Genomic DNA, 21,837 nt, shown 5'->3' with positions numbered 1-21,837 from the left:
TTAATTTCCTGGTTGACCCATTCATTCTTTAGAAGGATGCTGTTTAGTCTCCATGTATTTGGGTTCTTTCCAGCTTTCCTCTTGTGATTGAGTTCTAGCTTCAGAGCATTATGGTCTGAAAATATGCAGGGAATGATCCTAATCTTTTGATACCGGTTGAGACCTGATTTGTGACCCAGGATGTGATCTATTCTGGAGAATGTTCCATGTGCACTAGAGAAGAATGTGTATTCTGTTGCTTTGGGATGAAATGTTCTGAATTTATCTGGATGTCCATCTGGTCCACTGTGTCATTTAAGGCCTTTATTTCCTTGTTGATCTTTTGCTTGGATGATCTGTCCATTTCAGTGAGGGGAGTGTTAAAGTCCCCTACTATTATTGTATTATTATTGATGTGTTTCTTTGATTTTGTTATTAATTGGTTGATATAGTTGGCTGCTCCCACGTTAGGGGCATAGATATTTAAAATTGTTAGATCTTCTTGTTGGACAGACCCTTTGAGTAGGCGATAGTGTCCGTCTTCATCTCTTATTATAGTCTTTGGCTGAAAATCTAATTGATCTGATATAAGGATTCCCACCCCAGCTTTCTTCTGATGCCCATTAGCATGGTAAATTGTTTTCCACCCCCTCACTTTAAATCTGGAGGTGTCTTCACGTCTAAAATGAGTTTCTTGTGGGCAACATACTGATGGGTTTGGTTTTTTATCCATTCTGATACCCTGTGTCTTTTGATTGGGGCATTCAGCCCATTGACATTCAGGGTAACTATTGAGAGATATGAATTTAGTGCCATTATTAGCCTGTAAGATGACTGTTACTGTATATTGTCTCTGTACCTTTCTGATCTACTACTTTCAGGCTCTCTCTTTGCTTAGAGGACCCCTTTCAGTATTTCCTGTAGAGCTGGCTTGGTGTTTGCAAATTCTTTCAGTTTTTGTTTGTCCTGGAAGCTTTTTATCTCTCCTTCTATTTTCAATGATAGCCTAGCTGGATAGAGTGTTCTTGGCTACATGTTTTTCTCGTTTAGTGCTCTGAATATATCATGCCAGCTCTTTCTGGCCTGCCAGGTCTCTGTGGATAAGTCTGGTGCCAATCTAATATTTTTACCATGTATGTTATAGACTTCTTTTCCCAGGCTGCTTTCAGGATTTTCTCTTTGTCACTAAGACTTGTAAATTTTACTATTAGGTGACGGGATGTGGACCTATTCTTGTTGACTTTGAGGGGGGTTCTCTGCATCTCCTGGATTTTGATGCTTGTTCCCTTTGCCATATTAGGGAAATTCTCTCCAATAATTCTCTCCAATAGACCTTCTGCTCCCTTCTCTCTTTCTTCTTCTTCTGGAATCCCAATTATTCTAATGTTTCGTCTTATGGTGTCACTTATCTCTCAAATTCTCCCCTCATGGTCCAATAGTTGTTTGTCCCTCTTTTGCTCGGCTTCTTTATTCTCTGTCATTTGGTCTTCTATATCACTAATTCTTTCTTCTGCCTCATTGATCCTAGCAGTGAGAGCCTCCATTTTTGATTGCACCTCATTAATAGCTTTTTTGATTTCTACTTGGTTAGATTTTAGTTCTTTAATTTCTCCAGAAGGGGCTTTTATATCTCCAGAGAGGGTTTCTCTAATATCTTCCATGCCTTTTTCGAGCCCGGCTAGAACGTTCAGAATCGTCATTCTGAACTCTTGATCTGACATATTACCAATGTCAGTGTTGATTAGGTCCCTAGCCTTTGGTACTACCTCTTGTTCTTTTGTTTGTGGTGGTTTTTTCCTCCTTGTCATTTTGTCCAGATAAGAGGATATGAAGGATCAAATAAAATACTAAAAGGGTGGCAAAGACCCCAGGAAAATGCGCTGTAACCAAATCAGAAGAGACCCCAAATTGTGGGAGGGAGAAAGGGGATAAAAATAGGTTCAGAAAAAAAAGAAAAAAATTTAAAAAATAAAACAAATAAAGAAAAAATATAAAAAAGAAAGAAAAATATATATATTTAGATAAACTAGTCAAAAAACGTTAAAAAAGAAAAGGGTAAAAGTTTTAAAAAATTTAGCAGAAGAAGAAAAAAGAAAAAAAATTGAAAAAAGAGAAAAAAAAAATTGAATTAGCCGCAAGACTAAAGAATCATGGGGAGAAAGCCATGAGTTCCGTGCTTTGCTTTCTCCTCCTCTGGAATTGCGCTGCTGTCTTAGGAATTGAACGTGCTTTCCTTGATAGATAACTTCGTCCTGGCTGGATATTTTGTTGATCTTCTGGGGGAGGGGCCTGTTGTAGTGACTCTCAAGTGTTTTTGCCCGAGGTGGGATTGCACTGCCCTTACCGGGGGCCGGACTAAGTAATCGGCTTGGGTTCGCTTTTGGGAGCTTCTGTTCCCTGAACGCTTTCCCTAGAGTTCCGGAGGACGGGAATGAAAATGGCGGCCTCCTAGTCTCCGGCCGGAGGAGCCATGAGCCTGGGGCTCCACTCCTCAGTGCGCCCCCAGAGGACAGCACCCAATCACTCCCGTATCCCCAGCCTCTAGCCACGCTCCGAGCTCACCCAGCCCGCGACCAGTTCAAGGTAACCCCGAGCTGAGAGTTCAGTCCTCGGCTCTGTCTCTGCAGCCGGCTTCTCCGTTCTAATACCTACGAGCTCTGCGACACTCCGACACCCCCGATCCTTCTGTGACCCTGCGGGACCTGGGGCCACGCTGACCCCACGTGGGCTTCACCCTGGTTTAGCCTCTGGAGCAATGTCCCTCAGTGGAACAGACTTTTAAAAGTCCTGATTTTGTGCTCCATTGCTCCGCCACTTGCCGGGAGCCGGCCCCTCCCACCACGGTCTATCTTCCCGTCGTTTTAGATTCACTTCTCTGCCAGTCCTACCTTTCAGAAAGTGGTTGATTTTCTGTTTCTAGAATTGCTGTTCTTCTGCTCTTCGATCTCCCATTGGATTTGTAGGTGTTTGCAATGTTTAGATAAGGTATCGAGCTGATCTCCTGCTACCTGATGTAGTCTCAGCCTGCTACTTCTCCGCCATCTTGACTCCTCCTCCCAATTTTGTCTTTTCTATTAATGATAGAGCAATCTACATTTTCAAGGCAGCAATGACACTTCTACCTTATTTATATGGTGACTTGTAGTTTACAAAACACTTTTACCCGTGTCACTGTAAAGGTGACTTGTCACAAGTCTCACAGCAGGAGGTATGAGAATGCAGCAACATGGACACTGTTCCAGTGGGTTAACCAGCCTTCGATTTACTGAGAACAGACTCTACCCATGCCCAGAGCAAACTTTTTTTTTTTTTAAAGATTTTATTTACTTATTTGACAGAGAGAGACACAGCAAGAGAGGGAACACAAGCAGGGGGAGTGAGAGAGGGAGAAGCAGGCTTCCCACTGAGCAGGGATCCTGACGCAGGGCTCAATCCCAGGACCCTGGGATCATGACCTGAGCCGAAGGCAGATGCTTAACAACTTAGCCACCCAGGAGCCTCACAGAGGAGGCATTTTAAATCTCAGGAGGCATGGGGTGCCTCGGTGGCTCACTCTGTTGAGCAGTCGTCTCTTGATTTATGCTGGGGTCATGATCTTGGAGTCTTAGGATCAAGCCCCATATCAAGCTCCATGCTCAGCACAGAGTCTGCTTGAGGATTCTCTCTCCCTCTCCCTCTGCCTCTACCCTTGCTTGAGAAAAAAACCTGAGGAGGCACAGTTCTAGGTACAGCCGGAGGACAAAGTCTTTCCCAATATTCAGATCTACTTCTGAAGACATAAGACACACTTTTAGAAGAAAAAGACTGCATTTAAGTTATTAGGGTTATTGACACTTGTAGGGAGTGTGATTTTAGAAGACTCTTGCCTCAATACCACTGTTATGTGTCGTTGCGGTAACAGGGACACATGCAGGCCATGACAGCTGGTGATGCAAGGGAACAAAGATCAACAGTGGCTCCCGCAGTGGGATTGCGGCAGGATGTGTGAAGATCGCATGCGCGGTCTCTCCTGAATGTGTCACTTCATCTGGACCCAATTTATTAAAATCCAAACTACGTAAAAGTTGAATATACCAAAGTTGCCAAAGTACAATTTAACCATCTTTCAGGTAGTAACTGACTTTATCTCGATTGACCTTCTTTTACCTTCCAGAAGGAGCACCTAACTCCTACAGCATATTACAGGCTGACCTTCTACACAGGCCCCACATTTATGTTCTCTCATTCTTATTTCAGAGAAGATAGGGAAATGCATGCTTGCTATATAATTTCCACTTCGGTGTCAACAGAAAATAACAGAAGGAAAACAAAACACAGGAGACTTACTTCTGTTAAATATGGGATTAGTCTTGATCAGTGCTGGGAATATTCCTCTTCAGGGAACCTATGTATTTTTTTTATAACAGTGGGAAAATGTATTAATTTTTTCCCCCCACACTTTCCAGAAATGAGTCTGGGATGACTGGTATTTATTTCAATGTCTGTTTGGTTGTTCCCATTTGCAACCATATTACCTGAAGGTTTTTAGATTGTTGCTAAAAACCAAGTCCACACCTATAGGCTCTGGTGAGTCTTAGCAAGAAATGCCAACAGCTGGCCAACGGCAGTTTCCCGGCATCCTAGGACAGGTTTTAGCTGTCTGCACTGATGTTTTCAAGGCAGAAAAACACAGATAAAATCTGCCCTCACATCACACACACTGAACTCTGACACCTTTGATAGTAGTTATAGTGCATCTTTTACGAAAAGACCAAATAGGCCCATTATTACTAAGTTGCTTACCTATAATCAGAGATGATTATAATGATTTGTTATCAAAACCTGTCTTTATCATGACTTCTCTTGCAGTTTTTCAAGGTTTCATGTTTGTAGAAAGGTGAATACGTGGGGAGTGTTTGTGGAATTCTTAAAAGGCTTCTTTATGTACAAATGACTAAATTTGGTTATTAGTGAGATGAAGGCCATCTTGCCAGAAAAATCTGAACAGTAATTCCAAGAAGTCTGAGAGTAATTGTAGCCAATAAACTTAACTGATCAATACTTATCTTCTAAGCCATTTCTGCATATGGGGCATAGAATAGACAATGTTCATCTGGAAATCTTGATGTAAGGAAAGGTTTATGTTATAATAATTATATTAGATAAAATCTACACTTAATCTTCCCTGTATTTCATGTCAGAAGTACAGAGAATAGGGAACACAGCCTGTTGGAGGGATCTGAGAGGAAGAGTGTATTTTTGCATATGGTTTTATCCTTAATTATTAAATAGGTATGTTATATTTCCAAAAAACAGGAAGTCTGAGGTCTAATGCAGGAATCTTAGCTTTCTTATCTTTTTGATCCATCTACGGAAACTACTAATGTAAAAATTGTAGTTTTTACCATACTCAGCTACCTGGTGTTTTACAATACAAATCTTTAGTCTATTTGCTACTATTCCATAGATACCAAAATGGACCAGTTAAACTCTACTGGATTAGTTCGGTGCTGGTGTGTTGTTATCGGGTGCTCCTTCAGGGGTGACTACAGAGAAGAAGAAGGAAGGGAGGTTAGGAGGGGACAAGTGGAGTGGTGGCTTACAGGAAGGACCCTATTTTCAGGGTCATGAGGCTTTCAGAGAAGAGCTCTATTTTAATATATCCAAGAAGGGGCCACTTGGGGGAAATAAGTATTAACTATGATTTAACCCAACATGTTGGCTCATTAGTTTTCTCATTTCCCTAAATACCATATCATTTATTTGTGTAAGGTCTTTGAGCAACCAATAAACCAATAAAGAACCACCAATATTGAACTAACAAAGATCAGAGAGTAGTTCCTAAGTGCTAAAAGAAAAAATACATAGAAGATAGTTCCAAGCTTCAGATGCTTGGTAATGCCTCAAAGAGGAGCCACAAGAGTCATACTTTATAAAACAGATTTTGTGTGCATGGTCACGCTCTGGATAAGAGCCACTCGCCTTGAAATCATTTGGTTCTAACCAAATGGTTCTAGGTGCCGTGACGGTCTCATGGTGTGCGAATAAGTAGCGCCATGCCCCTGGAACCATTGTGCAGAGTCCCCGAGACTAGAAGAAGAATTTTCAACGTACATCTATTAGGAAGTGCTCCCGCTCTTGGCCATCGGAAAGTCTACAGATGACTTACTGTTGGTTTCAAGACTCTCACAGAGTTCACTTTTCACCTCTCCATTTGGTCTGTCATTTCCTTTTTGGATCAGTTTGCTTTGCATGGTGGCAGCTGTCACCACGGCCTTGAAGCTCCTCTTGCGTTTTTGAACGTTCTGCTCTGGATGAAAAATTATAATATAAACCTTGGGCATGTACAGCATGCCCAGAGACACCGAAGCACTTAAACTCATGGAGACAGTAAGTGTCGTTGTCTGGATGTACATCTGAGGGGAGGAAAAAAGAAAGAATCAATGTTGGTGAGCCTGATCAAACATCAAACAGCACAACCATTGTCTATAATGACTGCAGCTTCTCTGCTCAGGGTGCATGAGAAGGGACGTAGAGAAATTGCCCTTAATAATAGTCAAGCAACTCTTTATCCCTACCTGCAAATATGGGTAAAGTTGTCTTGTTTATGGACCCTAATTCCTTAAAGCAAACACAAACAATTAAGCTGATGAAGTTTTGTTTCCTTTTTAGATTATAATTAAACATATATAAGAAAGGGAACAAAACCATTCTGGCCAAAGGCTAACATTTTATGCCCTACATTCCTTCTTCAGAAAGGTGTTATTGTTTTTAACAATAAACTTAACCTAGCAGGTTATAGTGGAAATTGAGTGGGAGTGAAATATTCCAGAATATCACTATTGCCCAGCATTGCTTGACTAAGGCTAGCATTTGCATCTTCGCATCATGACTTAATTTCAGCTATCAAACCTGATAAACCTCATAAGCATGCCATACGGGCTTGATTTTTTTTAATTTTTTTTTTTTTAAGATTTTATTTACTTATTTGACAGAGAGAGACAGTGAGAGAGGGAACAGAGGCAGAGGGAGTAGGAGAGGGAGAAGCAAACTTCCTGCTGAGTAGCGAACCCTATGCAGGGCTTGATCCCAGGACCCCCGGGATCATGACCTGAGCAAGCCAAAGGCAGATGCTTAACGACTGAGTCACCCAGGCACCCCTGTCTTGATTTTTCAATACAACCCACCCCAAGGACAATTCCAGAGGGTTTCTCAAGGGTGGCATCATATCAAAGTAAACATGGGTGCTTTAACAAAATACATGACTCTCCTCCAAAATTTAAATATGCCCCCTGGGCATAGTGTTCTGGCATCTGCATTTTTAAAACTCTCCTCCTATGCTCATTCCTTACACTTACTGCACTGAAATTGACTGCTCTGCAAAAAACAGTCTGTCTGCAAGATTCTTCTTCCTAGAATCTAGAGGTCAACAAGCTGAAAAAACCAAACCTAAAATCACTTTGGCTTTTTCACTATGGTATGAAAATAGACATGACAGCATTTTAATCTTTTTTTTAATTTCTCACTGTTACTTAGTTATAACTGAAATATAAATTGTGCATTTAGGGTGTGCAACTTGATGTTTTGATAAACAAATATACTGTGAAATGATCTTTGCTCTCAAGTAATTAACATATCCATTACCTCACCTAGTTACCACTTTCTTTCATTGTTTCTTTTTAATGTTTTTGTGCTAAGAATGCCTAAGATCAACCCTCTTAGTGAATTCCCAGTCCATTGCACAGTATTATAAACTTAGTTGCTATGATGCATATTAGATTCCCACAACTTACCCAAGCATAACTGAAACTGAATGTGTTTTGACCAACATCTCTCCATTTCCTCCTTCCCCTCCCACTGGCAAAACACTGTTCTACCCTCTGCTTTGATGAATCTGTTTAAGATTCTACATATAAGTGAATCGTGCAGTATTTATCTTTCTGTGTCCGGCTAATTTCACTTGGCATCGTGTCCTCCAGGTTCATCCATGTGGATGCAAATGGTGGGATTTCCTTCTTTTTTAAAGAATGAATAATATTCCATTGTAGGTATATATCATATCTTTAAAAATAAAAACCTTTGGGCCGCCTGAGTGGCTCAGTGGGTTAAAGCCTCTGCCTTTGGCTCAGGTCATGGTCCGAGGGTCCTGGGATCAAGCCCCGCATTGGGCTCTCTGCTTGGCACGGAGCCTGCTTCCTCCTCTCTCTCTCTCTCTGCCTGCCTCTCTCCCTACTTGTGATCTCTATCTGTCAAATAAATAAATAAAATCTTAAAAATAAATAAATAAAAATAAAAATCTTTGACCTACTTCCAGTTTCCATGTCCTGAGCTCAAAATATAGTGTCCTCCAAATAACTTGGAATACTGAGGCCACAAAGAAGCTCTTAGAGGTCCCCTTCCTCCTATCTCAGATCCTTGTTAATATCTCTTCACTCTAACCATGTCTCTGAAAATGTAAAGTTGTCACACTGTATCAGGCAATCCCCAGAACCCAAACTAATTGTATCTTTTTAAACAAAGGATAAAAAACCACCCACCTTCAAAAATAAGTACTTGAGGGGCACCTGGGTGGCTCAGTGGGTTAAAGCCTCTGCCTTCAGCTCAGGTCATGATCCCAGGGTCCTAAGATCGAGCCCCACATCAGGCTCTCTGCTCAGCAGGGAGCTTGCTCCCCCTTCTCTCTCTCTGCCTGCCTCTCTGCCTACTTGTTATTTCTGTCAAATAAACAAATAAAAATCTTAAAAAAAAAAAGTACTTGAATCAGTGCTTCTCTTAACAGAGGGCAAGGCTGTGAGGCAAAGAACTGTCCAAACAATAAGAACTTAAGTTACTTGTACTGAGAGACTATCCTTGTCATGAAATCACACCATAAGAGTGACTGAGTTTACTGTTCATCTACCACTAAGGCTGTCCTTTGCATAAGACCTCATTGTGAGTATGGAAATACCTTCCAATAAGGTGATATAGATGGGTTTGTTTCAAAGTTCACTTCCTCCAGGAAGTCCTCCATGATAAACCTTACCTTAATGATAATGTTATAATGGTGTCTTATTTTACTTCAAAGCACTGACACATTGAAAAATCCATAAAGTGGATCACTTACCAATGCATAATTATGTAATTATAACTGTGATTTATATGTAGTTATAACTAATTTATATGAACTTTTTAGTAACTCATGAAATGCCCAACTAGGGTATAAACTTCCTTAGAGCCTATAATCTACATTCTTTTACTTATAAACCTCTAAGAAACTATACAAGATTCTACACACAAAAACTACTGGAAAACTGCTCAGTATTCTTGGGTATATAAAGATCTTCACAAAGATTAGATTTCCACAAGATCTGATTTACACAAATCATACGGAGTATGCCTTCCAAATTTTTCTACTCTGCCAAATTGACATCAGCTATGGCTATAACACAGGTGGAAGACATTTTAAGTAAGAAACACAAAGTGATGAGGTATGAATCCAGATTCTGGGTTGGGCTCATACATATTAGCTACAATAGAGACATGATTCAAATACATTCCTCAACAAACTGATAAATTACTACAGATCATGACCTCTCCTGCCAATAAGTGAAATCCCATGTTAAATTTGAGAGAACCAAGGATCTACTACAATTAAGAAAGTCCTGATAAAATATGGATATGTGCCTTCAAACCCCCCGAAGCTTTGCCATCTACTTTTAAGGAACTTATTATTATGAATACTTATAAACTTCAAAGTGTTAGTTAATCCTCTCTAAATTTCTACTTACTCTCCTGTTAGCATTTCTTCAGGAAGCCTATGCAGAAAATAGGCTCTAAAGAAAGACATTAAAGTAGGGAAATGATGTCCCCAAATGCAAACTACAGACATAAATATCCCAAAGCCACTCAGATAGGCAACCATCAGTTTTGTCCCAGTCAGACCCTGCCAACTCAATTTAGCTTAAAAAGCCAACCAACCAATCAAAAAACCTCTAGAGGTCAAATAGACATAAAATGATAGGAACACCCACACTGATTAACTGGATTCTTTTCATAAATCTTAATCTGTTGGTCTTGCTAAAATGTATACTACTAGTCCAAATAATATATAATTACCTTTCTATTTTGAAAACCTTGTAATTTTTCTCTGCTACCGTAAATATAAATGGTAATTTTTTCCCCTGATTCAGAATCATTTCCGTAATATATAATAATTTAATCTTGCTAAATATTAGGCATGAAGAAGATTCTGGACTGCTAGTTTCCATATTAAATATTTTACTGCAGTCTATCCTTTAGGCAAACCAACTCAATGGAAGATGTAATAAACCAAGACATGAGGATTAGACAGTACTATGCTTAGTGTCCAGGCTCTCCTTCAGATACTATGCTTTCAAAGTACACCAAAGGCCAATTTTACTTATGTGCTGTCTTAAAACAGTGTTTGAAAATTTTTCATGTGAAGTTAATACAGAAAAAGCATATATACAGAACTATACACTAAAAATCCCAAACCTTAGAGTGGTCCAGCATTTGTTACAAGGCATTGCACTGTGAGTAAACTAAGTTTTTGAGCTTCATCTCTGAATAGTTAATGAAATGAAAAAGTCATATATACATAACCCCAGTGAAAACAACAGCAAAACACACAAAGAAATAAAAATGCCACCTGTTCTCACTCTAGAGAAACTAAATCTTCAGCATCATGCATTCCAAACATCTTCCATATTTAAAAATAAATGTAGGGGGGCCTGGGTGGCTCAGTGGGTTAAGCCGCTGCCTTCGGCTCAGGTCATGATCCCAGGGTCCTGGGATCGAGTCCCACATCGGGCTCTCTGCTCAGCAGGGAGCCTGCTTCCCTCTCTCTCTCTCTCTCCCTCTCTCTCTGCCTGCCTCTCTATCTACTTGTGATCTCTCTCTCTGTCAAATAAATAAATAAAATCTTTTAAAAAAATAAATGTAGAAATTATATCAGAAGATTGAAAATGAGCATCTGATTCCAAAAAACTCATGGATTTTGTATAGCTATAGAAAATTCTAATTATCTGAGCCATGTAAGAAAGAACACCACTGCTTACAGTTTTTGTTGTTGTTTTTAAGATAAAGAAGTTTATAGAAAATTCTGGAATTGCCTTGTGGGTGGTAAAAGCCTCAAGTCAACCCACCAGGTGACACTCTAAACGCTAATAAAACTTCCCTGGCAACTGGACAGCTGTGTGATCTTATTTTCCTCTCTGACCTTTAATTTCTTACCTATGAAGTTCAGGGGAAAAAATACTTTTCTCATAGAAGGGTTACAGGGTGGAATGACATAATCTTTATAAAACACCTCAAAGGAACTAAACAGCAGTAGCTCAACAAAGATCATTTACCCTATGGCTTTGAATCTAAAAGGACATTAACAAAGCATCCTTCCAGGTACCCAGGATAAAGAGAGGGGGCCTGCAAGTCAGTTACCCAAAGCAGTATTGTTTAGTGACTAGCTTACTACTATGCTCTAACTCTACAACGTCAAGGAAAAGGCTTTTATAATCTTCAAAGCAGACAGAATAAAATTTTGCCCCAAAGTCCACGCTATTTGCTGATGTCAAGGCTATATTCACTGTCTGTGCTACAGTTCTAGAATAACACACTGGCTCTCTGCATCAAAGTTCCAGTGAGTTACAAAGTTCCAGCGAGTTATGGCTCACAGGAAAGCAGAAGAGAACAACGTTAACTCCCTAGAAGCAACATAAATCCATTGAGAGAGGCTGACAATAGTATTGGATCTGCTAATGTAACCTTCTTTTTCCAACTTTTTTTTTAAAATGCCCCACCTTCTGCCCCCTGCCCCTCTAAAATATTAATAACTGGAGGAAGGGGAGTGTCTTTTCTGTTACACCCACTGGTAGCCTCTCACTTCCTCTACCTCCACACCCCAGGGATACTTTGAACCTGAAAGAGTCAGGTGCATTGAAACAGATTTAAATGATCCCTAGAGAAGCCAGCAAGGGCTGGCACAGTGGGGCACAGTACCACGACACCTGTCCTGGGACCTATTCTAGTAAGTCTTCTTTCTCGGCAGCGGTCATTTGTGCACACCCAGGTTCTCCTGGTCATGGCCCGGAATTATTAACGACTCTGGGAAGAATTGAGGGAGGAGATTGTATTGCTTCAGGGAAAAGCTCCGTCTTCTACCTGCACAGAGAACTCCAGAGACTCGGACATCCAACCTGGTAACTTTTCAACCCCTTAGTAACAAAGTCACCTATTATGAGACCTAAAATCCAAGGCAGGTTTGTGCCATCTGAAAAGAAAAAAATTCATTATTTACTCCTGAATATTTCTGCCTTGTCTTGGATGGTTGAGTCTCACTTTTTGCTACAGTCCGCCAGATTCTGTTTGGCTGCTTTGCATGTAGTCTGACCCGTGAGAAAGCTATGTTAACACTTACGGCCTGCCTTTCTCTGCTTCTATTACCTATCCCCTCATCTGTGTGTCCCTCGAAGTGGCACCTGAATCCAGAAATAGATTTTCTTTTCCTTTTCAGCTGGGCTTCAGTCAATGCACCTCAAAATCTCATTACTAGGCGTTATTTAAAAAAATGTTTTTTTTTAAACAGACAAGTTTATAAAGCAATTGTGCAGTTTCCTTGTGGTGGTAAAGCCTCAAATCAACCAATCATGCAACATCCAAACTCCACTAAAACTCCCATGGCGGGGCGCCTGGGTGGCTCTGTGGGTTAAAGCCTCTGCCTTCGGCTCGGGTCATGATCTCAGGGTCCTGGGATCGAGCCCCACATCGGGCTCTCTGCTCCGCGGGGAGCCTGCTTCCTCCTCTCTCTCTGCCTGCCTCTCTGCCTAGTTGTAATTTCTCTCTGTCAAATAAATAAAATATTAAACAAACAAACAAACAAACAAAAAAAAAACTCCCATGGCAACTGGGTACAACAAACATCAAGACAACAATCTGACTCTTCTGGCTGAGCCTGGATACTGGTGAGCTATCACCAAGTCTCTACCAAACATTTTACCATTGTTTCTGTTTTATTTCAACTTGTTGGTTTCTTCTACTTGGCCAATTCTGAGGGATCTTCCTCATCTCTGTATCATTTTTATATTGACATACTTCAGACCTCAGACCTTAGGTATTTATCTATCTGTCCGTCCGTCCGTCCATCCATCCATCCATCCATCCATCCATCCATCCATCTATTGCTCTGTCCTCATTGTTCTCTTGACAATCACACTTGGCATTACAGCCTTAATCTAGGACCGGGTCCCTGAGTGTGTTACCTGAACACACAAGTTCTTTTACTCAGAAGTCCCTTCGCACTTGATTTAATGCTCTGCTCTCACCGTTCTGAAGTTCTTAAGAATTTTTGAATAAGTAGACCTGCATTTTCATTTCACTGGGCCCTACAGATAATATAGGTAGCTCTGCCTTGGAAAACTATTTACATGCTAACTAATTCCAGATTTCCTGAGGAAATCTAGTCACTTTCTGGGTATTCCCCTTGGATGTCTGATTTGTAAAACTAACAAGCATCTGACACCATCTTCATTCCTAAACCTACTCTTCTAGTCATCTTCTTTATCTGAATTCCATCATTAATCTTCCAAGGGACAAAGGCTTTGAAATTGTCCTTGACTCCTCTCTTACACTCTTTATCTGTGAAGAATCCTATTGATTCTATCTTCAACATTTGTCCAGATCGGTCACTTTCTACTACCTCTGCTGGAACTACATTGGTCTTAGCCAACATCATCTCTCATTTGGGTTATCACGAAAGCTCTCCTATTGACTTCTCTTTTCCTGTGCTCCTTCTATCTCCTCATCAGATTGATCTTAACACAGCAGACAGAATAATCCCATCATTCATAAATCAGGTCATTATCTTTTCCTGTGCTCCTTCTATCTCCTCATCAGATTGATCTTAACACAGCAGACAGAATAATCCCATCACTCATAAGTCAGGTCATCTTTTGACTTCTCTTTTCCTGTGCTCCTTCTATCTCCTCATCAGATTGATCTTAACACAGCAGACAGAATAATCCCATCATTCTTAAATCAGGTCATCCCTACTCTCCAAAGGTTACAATGACTTCCCATTGATGGTGTGCAGACATGGTCCACAAGGTCCTCTGAACTGACAGGGCTTTCCTTTTTCCCTCATGCATTCTCTTCCCACCATACTGGCCTCCTGGGTGATCCTGTAGCATACCAACCATGATTGTGATTTGGGGCTTTTATATTTGAAAACTTGCTCCTTCATTTCCTTTAGTTTTTTTCCTGACCCATTCTTTCCAGAAAAATCTCTCCTAAACACTATCAAATACTATAACTCCCATTCTCTGCCAGCAGTCTTTGGTTTTATTTTAATCCTCAGCATCTAACATTTTCTAGCATAAAAGTCTATATACTTTACTAATTTAATTTGTGTATTGTTTATTTCCCTTCATTAGAATAAAAATTCCATGACTCCATGAGTACAGGGATTTTTACCTGTTTTGTTTGCTGCTACAAACTCAACCTAGGAACATTGCCTGGATGTTGGCATACATTTGCTACATTCTTTGAAGTGGAATAGGACCTTACTCTTGAATTTGCCATTTAAAGGAAATGACTCATGTAGTTTCAAGAGGGAAACAATAAATCAGAATCTAAAGCTGGAAAATAGAACATGTCTCAAATCAACATCTAGGCTGACACAGAAACTCTTGGATGGATAAACATGATGCTCTTTTAAACTGTAAATATGGCAATATTGTTCGCAACTTAGCAACAAACAATATAAATTAAAAGTCAATGGTCTCCACTTGGGAATATGAGAGCTCTGGCTCAGCCCTGGATCCCTTCCCAACATAAGAACATTATAACCAAGGATAATCCACTCACAGTATTTATAAGCTTCCACAGACATAATTCACACAATTCCACAATCAGTGTAAAATATTGGCACAGCACCTGGCATATAGTAATCAGTAAAGCAATATTTACTATTGTCCTAACAACCTTGACCCTGTCTTCTATTCATTGCCCTTTATCCCTCACACAGGAAGATTTAACAATACTGCTCTCTCAAAATCAGCCTCAAGAATTTTAGCCTTTTATTTTTTAAAAGTTATTTATTTGAGGGAGAAAAAGTGGGAGAGAGAGAGAGAGAGTGAGCGAGCATGAGTAGGGGAGGGGCAGAGGGAGAGGGAGAAGCAGACTCCCTGTTGAGCAAGGAGCCTGACTCCATCAGGTTTCATCCTAGAACCCTGGGATCATGACCTGAGCTGAAGGCAGACGCTTAACTGGCTGGGCCAACCTGGTGCCCTGATTTTCAGCCTTTTAAATAAAGAATACACAAATGTACACACACCAAGAGACAGGCACAAAATATCTGTCTAAATGGAAATATGCCTTATGCTAGGGTCAGCACATTCAAAGATTCATAGTCTAGTTTCATTCTGGGAAAAAGCACCACCCTGAAGGTTGTGCTTCTCCTGTCAGAAAGAAATCAGTGTTGCCCACCCACCCACAGGTCAGAGACATTACATTGTGTTTTCATTAGAAGAAATGGAGCTGGTTTGCTCTGACCCATTTGCAGTCTCCCATCACATCCCCTTTTGTTCAGGACTCATACTAAAAATGAAGAGTCAAATCAAAGGACAAAACCGATGGTTGCAGAACTGGGCTGGTTTACACGGGAGGTCTAAATCCTTATCCTTGGGCTTATTGGGAATGGTGGGAACCAGATGCACAGAATAATAAAGCATCAACCAATAAGTAGGATATCAGCTCTGCCAAGGGTAGAAAAGGACAAGTAAAGCCAACTCATGATCTTCTAAAGAGATTGAATTTAAAATGAGTGTTCATAATTAAATATACATGATATTTAATATTGGGTTAGTAAATAGAGTAATTTGTTTTTTATTAAAGTCTAATACATTTTGTAAGGTGGATGTTTTAAGGTAGAGCATGATTAAATAATATGTCATTAATTTTCAATTATTCTACATAAGTATTATTTACAGAAACATAATAAAAAATAATTTCTCAAATAATGGTGTCACATTTTCTACTGTGACATGCAAATGAATATGAGGCATCTTGCTGGGTCTTTATTGGCTTCTCTTTTACAGGTATTTTTCTCCATATATCCCTCCATGGACTCCTGCTTCCATGCTGCCTTTTAATGCTTTTTCACTCTGCAACAGCATGATCAGAACTAAGGATAACAGTAATGGAGACACCTTTAATTATAATGATTTGAACAGTATCTATTTGAACAGATACAAAATATAATAAACATAATATTAACCAATAAGTTCAAAGAAAGAAGCAAGGGAGAGGAAACATTTACTATGAGAATGAAATTTATCTATGAGCTATATAATCATAGATATTTTTTCTTGGTAGTCAGGGATAACGAAAATATTTTGAATCCTATAGTTATCATTGTTTGCAGATAGAAGTTTTGTTGGAATTTAAATTAGAGGAGAAATTTATTATTTAGGCTGCATTACTGAAGGAAATTTAGTAACATTATGGAAATGGGTTCGACAATAATTTTGTAAAAGGTAATAAATCTTTGCTTATCTAGATACTTCCCAGATAAACCTTTCTAAAGCCAAAAGAATTACATCAGTACCTTAGTGCAGGAAATTTTATGAAGGCATAAAATGTTATAGAAATGTTATTTTTTTTTTTCCTGGTGGCATTACATTATATAGTAAGTAAGAACCAAGAGGGATGGTGTTATGGATGAATTGCATCCTCCACAAAATTCAAATTCCTAACCCTAAGTGACAATATTTGGAGATAGAGTCTTTAAAGAGGTAATTAAATGAAAATGAGGTCTTTAGGGTGGTCCTTGATCTAATCTGATGGATGTCCTTAAAGAGGACATGAGGACCAACTCAGGGATGTGTATTTGTGCAGAGGGAAGACCTGACAAGGATACAGAAAGAAGGCGGCCATCAGAAAGTCAGTGGGAGAGAGGCATCAGAAGAAACCAATACTGTCCACACTGTGAACTGTGACTTCTAGTCTCCAGAACCATGAGAAAATAAGCTTATATTAAGCCGTCCTGTCCACGGTACTTTGTTATGGCAGCCCTAGCACGTTAAACACAAATGGAGAACTAGTACCACTCAAAGAGTTCTAAAATTTCTGTCACTCTAAATCGTTTGCTCTTGAACAGTATCTCACATTTCTGATTTGATTGAAGAGGTGAGTTTGGGAACTACACAATAATTACAACCACAATATCTATTAGTGATTGAGCGTAAGATATCAGCATGATGCCAGATTTTTTATGCACATTAACCCCTCATTTTTTTTTTTTTAAATTCAGGAGTGGGAGTGACTCTATTTTGGAGAATTTAAATACTGTTTTCAAAGTTCCACAACTCATAAAGATAAAGCTGAGGCTTAAACTGAGGTCTGTCTTACTGGAAAGCCCATCTCCTGATACACACAATGGCTCTGGTAGATCCCCAGTGATGTGAAAGAGAAAGATTAATATGGTTTGAATCTTCACCAATTTGGAAAACCATCCCTCTTCTTACAGAATTGGGCCACATTTCTTAAAAATTGAGAAATTCAGTTAAAGCCCCTGAATTCATACTTAACTGAGATTCAGAGGATTTTTTATTTTGTTTTGCTTTGTTTTTAAAGACTGCTATTATTGGTCAGCTACTTTCTTCATAAACTTCACCATCGAGCCTAGAGAAGCTCCTTCTTAGGATTATATCTTGTTGAACTTAACAGAATCATCAAGCTGGAAATACGAACCCAAAGAGCTGGATAAATGAATCTTTCTAAATAAAGATATTTAGCGTTTGCAGTGGCCAGAGCAGAGAAGTACCTGATGGGACCACTGGCCACCAGAGGGGACAAACTGCCAGTACACTGTTCCCACATGGACACCACTCCATTTCTCAGCCACCAGACACAGGCTCTGGATAACACAGTAGGCAGAAGACTGGGAATCACAAACACAGCTAAACAGACAACCAAGAATTAGCAAATACTTATGGAGAACCCATACTATGAAAGAGAAGCATCAAACTCCTCAAAGAGAATAATAAAAACCCAAGGAAAGAGATCCAATAGAGTTAATGCAAGAAGACTTTAGAGGTAAAATTAATTATCTTTGAAAAGTTTTGAAAGAATAATGTGTCCGGAAAAAGTATCAAATCAATATCATAGAAGTTAACATTTTAACATTTTTATCATTAAAATGAAAACCTCAAAAGATGAAGGACTTCTGATTCTGGCTATGAAGGAACAGCTATAATCAAACCAAGCCACCCACTGAGAATAACTATTAAAGAATCATAAAGTTAAAAAAGAAAGAAAGAATGTTTGGAGGCATCAGAGAAGAACCAAGGCAGCCAGGACCCAAGAGACCAAGATCCTAGGAAGGGAAAAAAACAAAACACAAACCTTGGTGTGAGCCAGGCGTTCTCCATTGCTTTTATCCATAAGGAATGTGTTGATTCCGTGTATGAGTGTTGGAGGGCAGAAATCTTTAGAAAGACTTTTCAGCAGTCTCATGGGGCTGGGGAGACAAAAACTGGAATTCAGGGTTACCAATGCAGCCAGGATTTGAGCACCCAGGATTTTTGGGTACTACAGAGAAGCGAACCTGATTTTTTAATGTCACTTTTTTTTTCTTGAGACTTCGCTGAATCCTAAGTGTGAGGAGTAACCGGAAAAAAAAAAAAAAAAAATCAATCATAGGTCAGATCCAGAGGCTAAAAAGCTGTATGTATGCAACTGTATCATGATGCCAGAGAAAAAAGTTGGAATTCAGGTCCATTAATTAGGATGGGTAATCATAAACATGTTGGACTTTTACACATTATATCTGAAGAGATATCCCTCAGGATAAAAGAAATATCAAAAATAGACAAACCCACAGAAAGCCCAAAACCTGGCTTCAAATGATCCCAATCCCAGATTATATCAAAGTGAAACGCCTCTACTTGAATTGCTGACTAGTAGAAAGTTGAAATGTCTATAACATCTACATTTTTTTTAAATGTACAGTGTTGGGGATTCACTGAAAGATTACTGACCAGGCAAGCCAGAGCACAGGAACAAATGACCAAAGCAGGGGAATGACCAAATGAACAAATGACCAAAGGGGGAAAAAGCAGAAGGTGGAAAGGATACCAAAAGTGATGTAGATACCGGGCTTCTCAGGCAGAAGTTTCCAAAATCTTGAACAGAAATATATTTTAAAAAAATAGATAACTGGAATATGTATATTTTAGCACTGGAATATATATATTTTAAAAGTAAAAAAGTTATAGGACTGAAAAATGTAATAATTGAATTCAATAGATGAGTTTAACAATGGATTAGGTACAGTTCAAGAAAGACATGACTAGTGAACCGAAAGACAGCTCAGTGGCAAATGTTCATATTGAAGCATGGAGATTATAATTAAGAATTTAAAAATACAAAAAACGTGATTAGAGATGTATCAAACATCATACAAAATTTGAGTGTACATGAATTTGGAGTCCCAGAAAAAGAAGAGAGATATAACTGGTAAAAAGAAAAACACTTGGGGCGCCTGGGTGGCTCAGTGGGTTAAAGCCTCTGCCTTCGGCTCAGGTCATGCTGGGATCGAGCCCCGCGTCGCATCGGGCTCTCTGCTCAGCAGGGAGCCTGCTTCCTCCTCTCTCTCTCTGCCTACTTGTAATTTCTGTCTTTCAAATAAATGAATAAAATCTTAAAAAAAAAAAAGAAAGAAAAAACACTTGAAGAGATACCGGCCAAGAATTTTCAAAACCTAACAGAAGATGGTCTGTTAAATTGCACAGAGAAGATTTACCACAGGACCTCATTCCCCGTAGTCTTCACAAATTTCAAAGGCTCGAGATATGGAGAATATTATCTGACTAATGTGGAATTAGCACGCAAGATAGAATTAGGCTGGGGATAAATAAGAAAAAACATAGAAAAGCTCCAAATTATTGAAAATTAAACAATACATTCCAAAATCACTTGTAAATCAAAGAAGAACCAACAGTGAAAATTAGAAAATATTTTGAATGAATAATAAAATATAACATATCAAAAGTTGTGAGATAGAGCTAAAGCCGATAATACATATTAGAAAAGACCCTGCTGGTTCAGAGGCTCAGATCCTTTTTAAATTTTTTTCTAGGTCACCCTTAAATTTTAAACATACTTTTATCTTTTTTTTTTTTTTTTTTTTTGCTAACAACACCTAATACTAGTTAAGTGGTATATTTTGTTGAGTTTATACTACTATGTTTTGCTCCTTTTTCTCCTGGTTAGCCTTGTGAGCAGTTTGTTACTATCATAGTCTTTTCACCCAATTTTCAACTTTGTTGATTGTTCTTTGTTTTGCATTTATTTTCTATTGCATTGATTTTTATCCTTCATCTTTATACTTTCTTCCTTGTATTGTCATTGGGTTTAATGTCTCTCTCCAGTTGCCTGAGGTAGACACGGCATGATCGAAACCCCCAGCAATCACAGCCTAAAGAAGTTATAGGTATCCAAGGACAATCCGTGAATGGTGGCGAATGTCGTCAGACCTTTCCACAGAGACCTGGCAAGCCAGGAAGGGCTGGCAAAATATATTCAGAGTACTAAATGAGAAGAACATGCAACCAAGAATACTCTATCCAGCAAGACTGACATTTAAAATGGATGGAGAGATAAAGAGTTTCCAAGACCCGCAAGGCTTAAAAGACTATGCAACCACCAAGCCGACACTGCAGGAAATATTAAGGGGGGTCCTATAAAAGAGAAAAAATCCTAAGAATATCATTGAACTGAAATATAGAAACAATCTATAGACAGAAAGACTTCAAAGGCAACACGATGTCAATAAAAACCTATCTCTCAATAATCACTCTCAATGTGAATGGCCTAAATGCGCCCATAAAACGACACAGGGTTGCAGATTGGATAAAACAACAGGACCCATCCATATGTTGTCTACAAGAGACCCATTTTGAACCTAAGGATACACCCAGACTGAAAGTGAAGGGATGGAGAAGCATCTTTCATGCCAATGGCCTCAAAAGAAGGCCGGGGTAGCGATTCCCATATCAGATAAATTAGATTTTAAACTAAAGACTGTAGTCAGAGATACAGAAGGACACTATATAATTCTTAAAGGGACTATCCGCCAAGATGATCTAACAATTGTGAATATCTATGCCCCCAATATGGGAGCACCCAATTACATAAGAAAACCATTAATCAAGATAAAGAGTCACATTGATACGAATACAATAATAGTAGGTGGCGAATGTCTTTAATAGGCTTACGCTTTCCAGTCACTGCCAAAAGTTCCTCTTCCTACAAATCATTCCATAAACTCTATGGTGTGAAAAAGAGCTTGATAGTTCTACAGTTCCACCTAAAAAACGGAGAAACCTTGTCTAGCTTTAGCGGAGTCTAAAAGGCCTTACCCCAGGAGTGGTACCCAGCCACCAGGACTATTTCTTGACATTCATCTTCTCCTCTTGGTGGTATAAATGATGCAAGTTAGAGCAAGAGACTTGTGAAGTACGAGCAGGAACTAACAATCTCGTAAAGCATATTCTAGGGCTGACAAATCACTCAGAAATCCCAAACATCCAAATCTCCTGGGATGGCGAACCCAGAAGGTAACCCAGGTTTCCCCCTTCCAAAAAGCATAGTACCAGCATTGGCTTCATTGATATGCTGGAGGCGGCTGATTCATTTTGCCTGCTCTCAGATCAGCTGCTTGGGTTCTGAATGGCCTGACTCACCTGCCTCTGAGTCTCCTCCTCCTGGGGCCCTATGTTGTTCTGTCAGACTAACACCACCAGATTACGCTTGTCACCATCAATCAGCTTTCAAAAGAATGCAGCTCTGATATTAAACATTCTAGTGATCCATCAAGCAGACAAC

The 21,837-nt window shown here is 39.4% G+C and overlaps 1 protein-coding gene across 4 annotated transcripts in view; it reads right to left on the bottom strand.

Moving 5' to 3' along the window:
- GRM8 (glutamate metabotropic receptor 8) overlaps nt 1-21,837 on the bottom strand; it is a 744,073-nt gene that overhangs the window by 6,982 nt on the left and 715,254 nt on the right. For 2 of the 4 annotated variants that reach the window (XM_046019994.1, XM_046019995.1), the window contains exon 10: nt 6,073-6,374. In XM_046019994.1, the coding sequence (XP_045875950.1) occupies nt 6,078-6,374 (297 nt within the window). In that variant the 3' untranslated portion in view covers nt 6,073-6,077. Of the gene's footprint in view, nt 1-6,072; nt 6,375-18,395; nt 18,470-21,837 lie in introns of those variants that run through there. The other 2 variants (XM_046019996.1, XM_046019997.1) reach the window with 2 other exon arrangements.

This window comes from Meles meles, chromosome 10 (genome assembly GCF_922984935.1).
Source record: "Meles meles chromosome 10, mMelMel3.1 paternal haplotype, whole genome shotgun sequence".
NCBI lineage: Eukaryota > Metazoa > Chordata > Mammalia > Carnivora > Mustelidae > Meles > Meles meles.
Note: the sequence above shows the minus strand (reverse complement) of the source record. Positions and strands in the feature narration are given on the sequence as shown.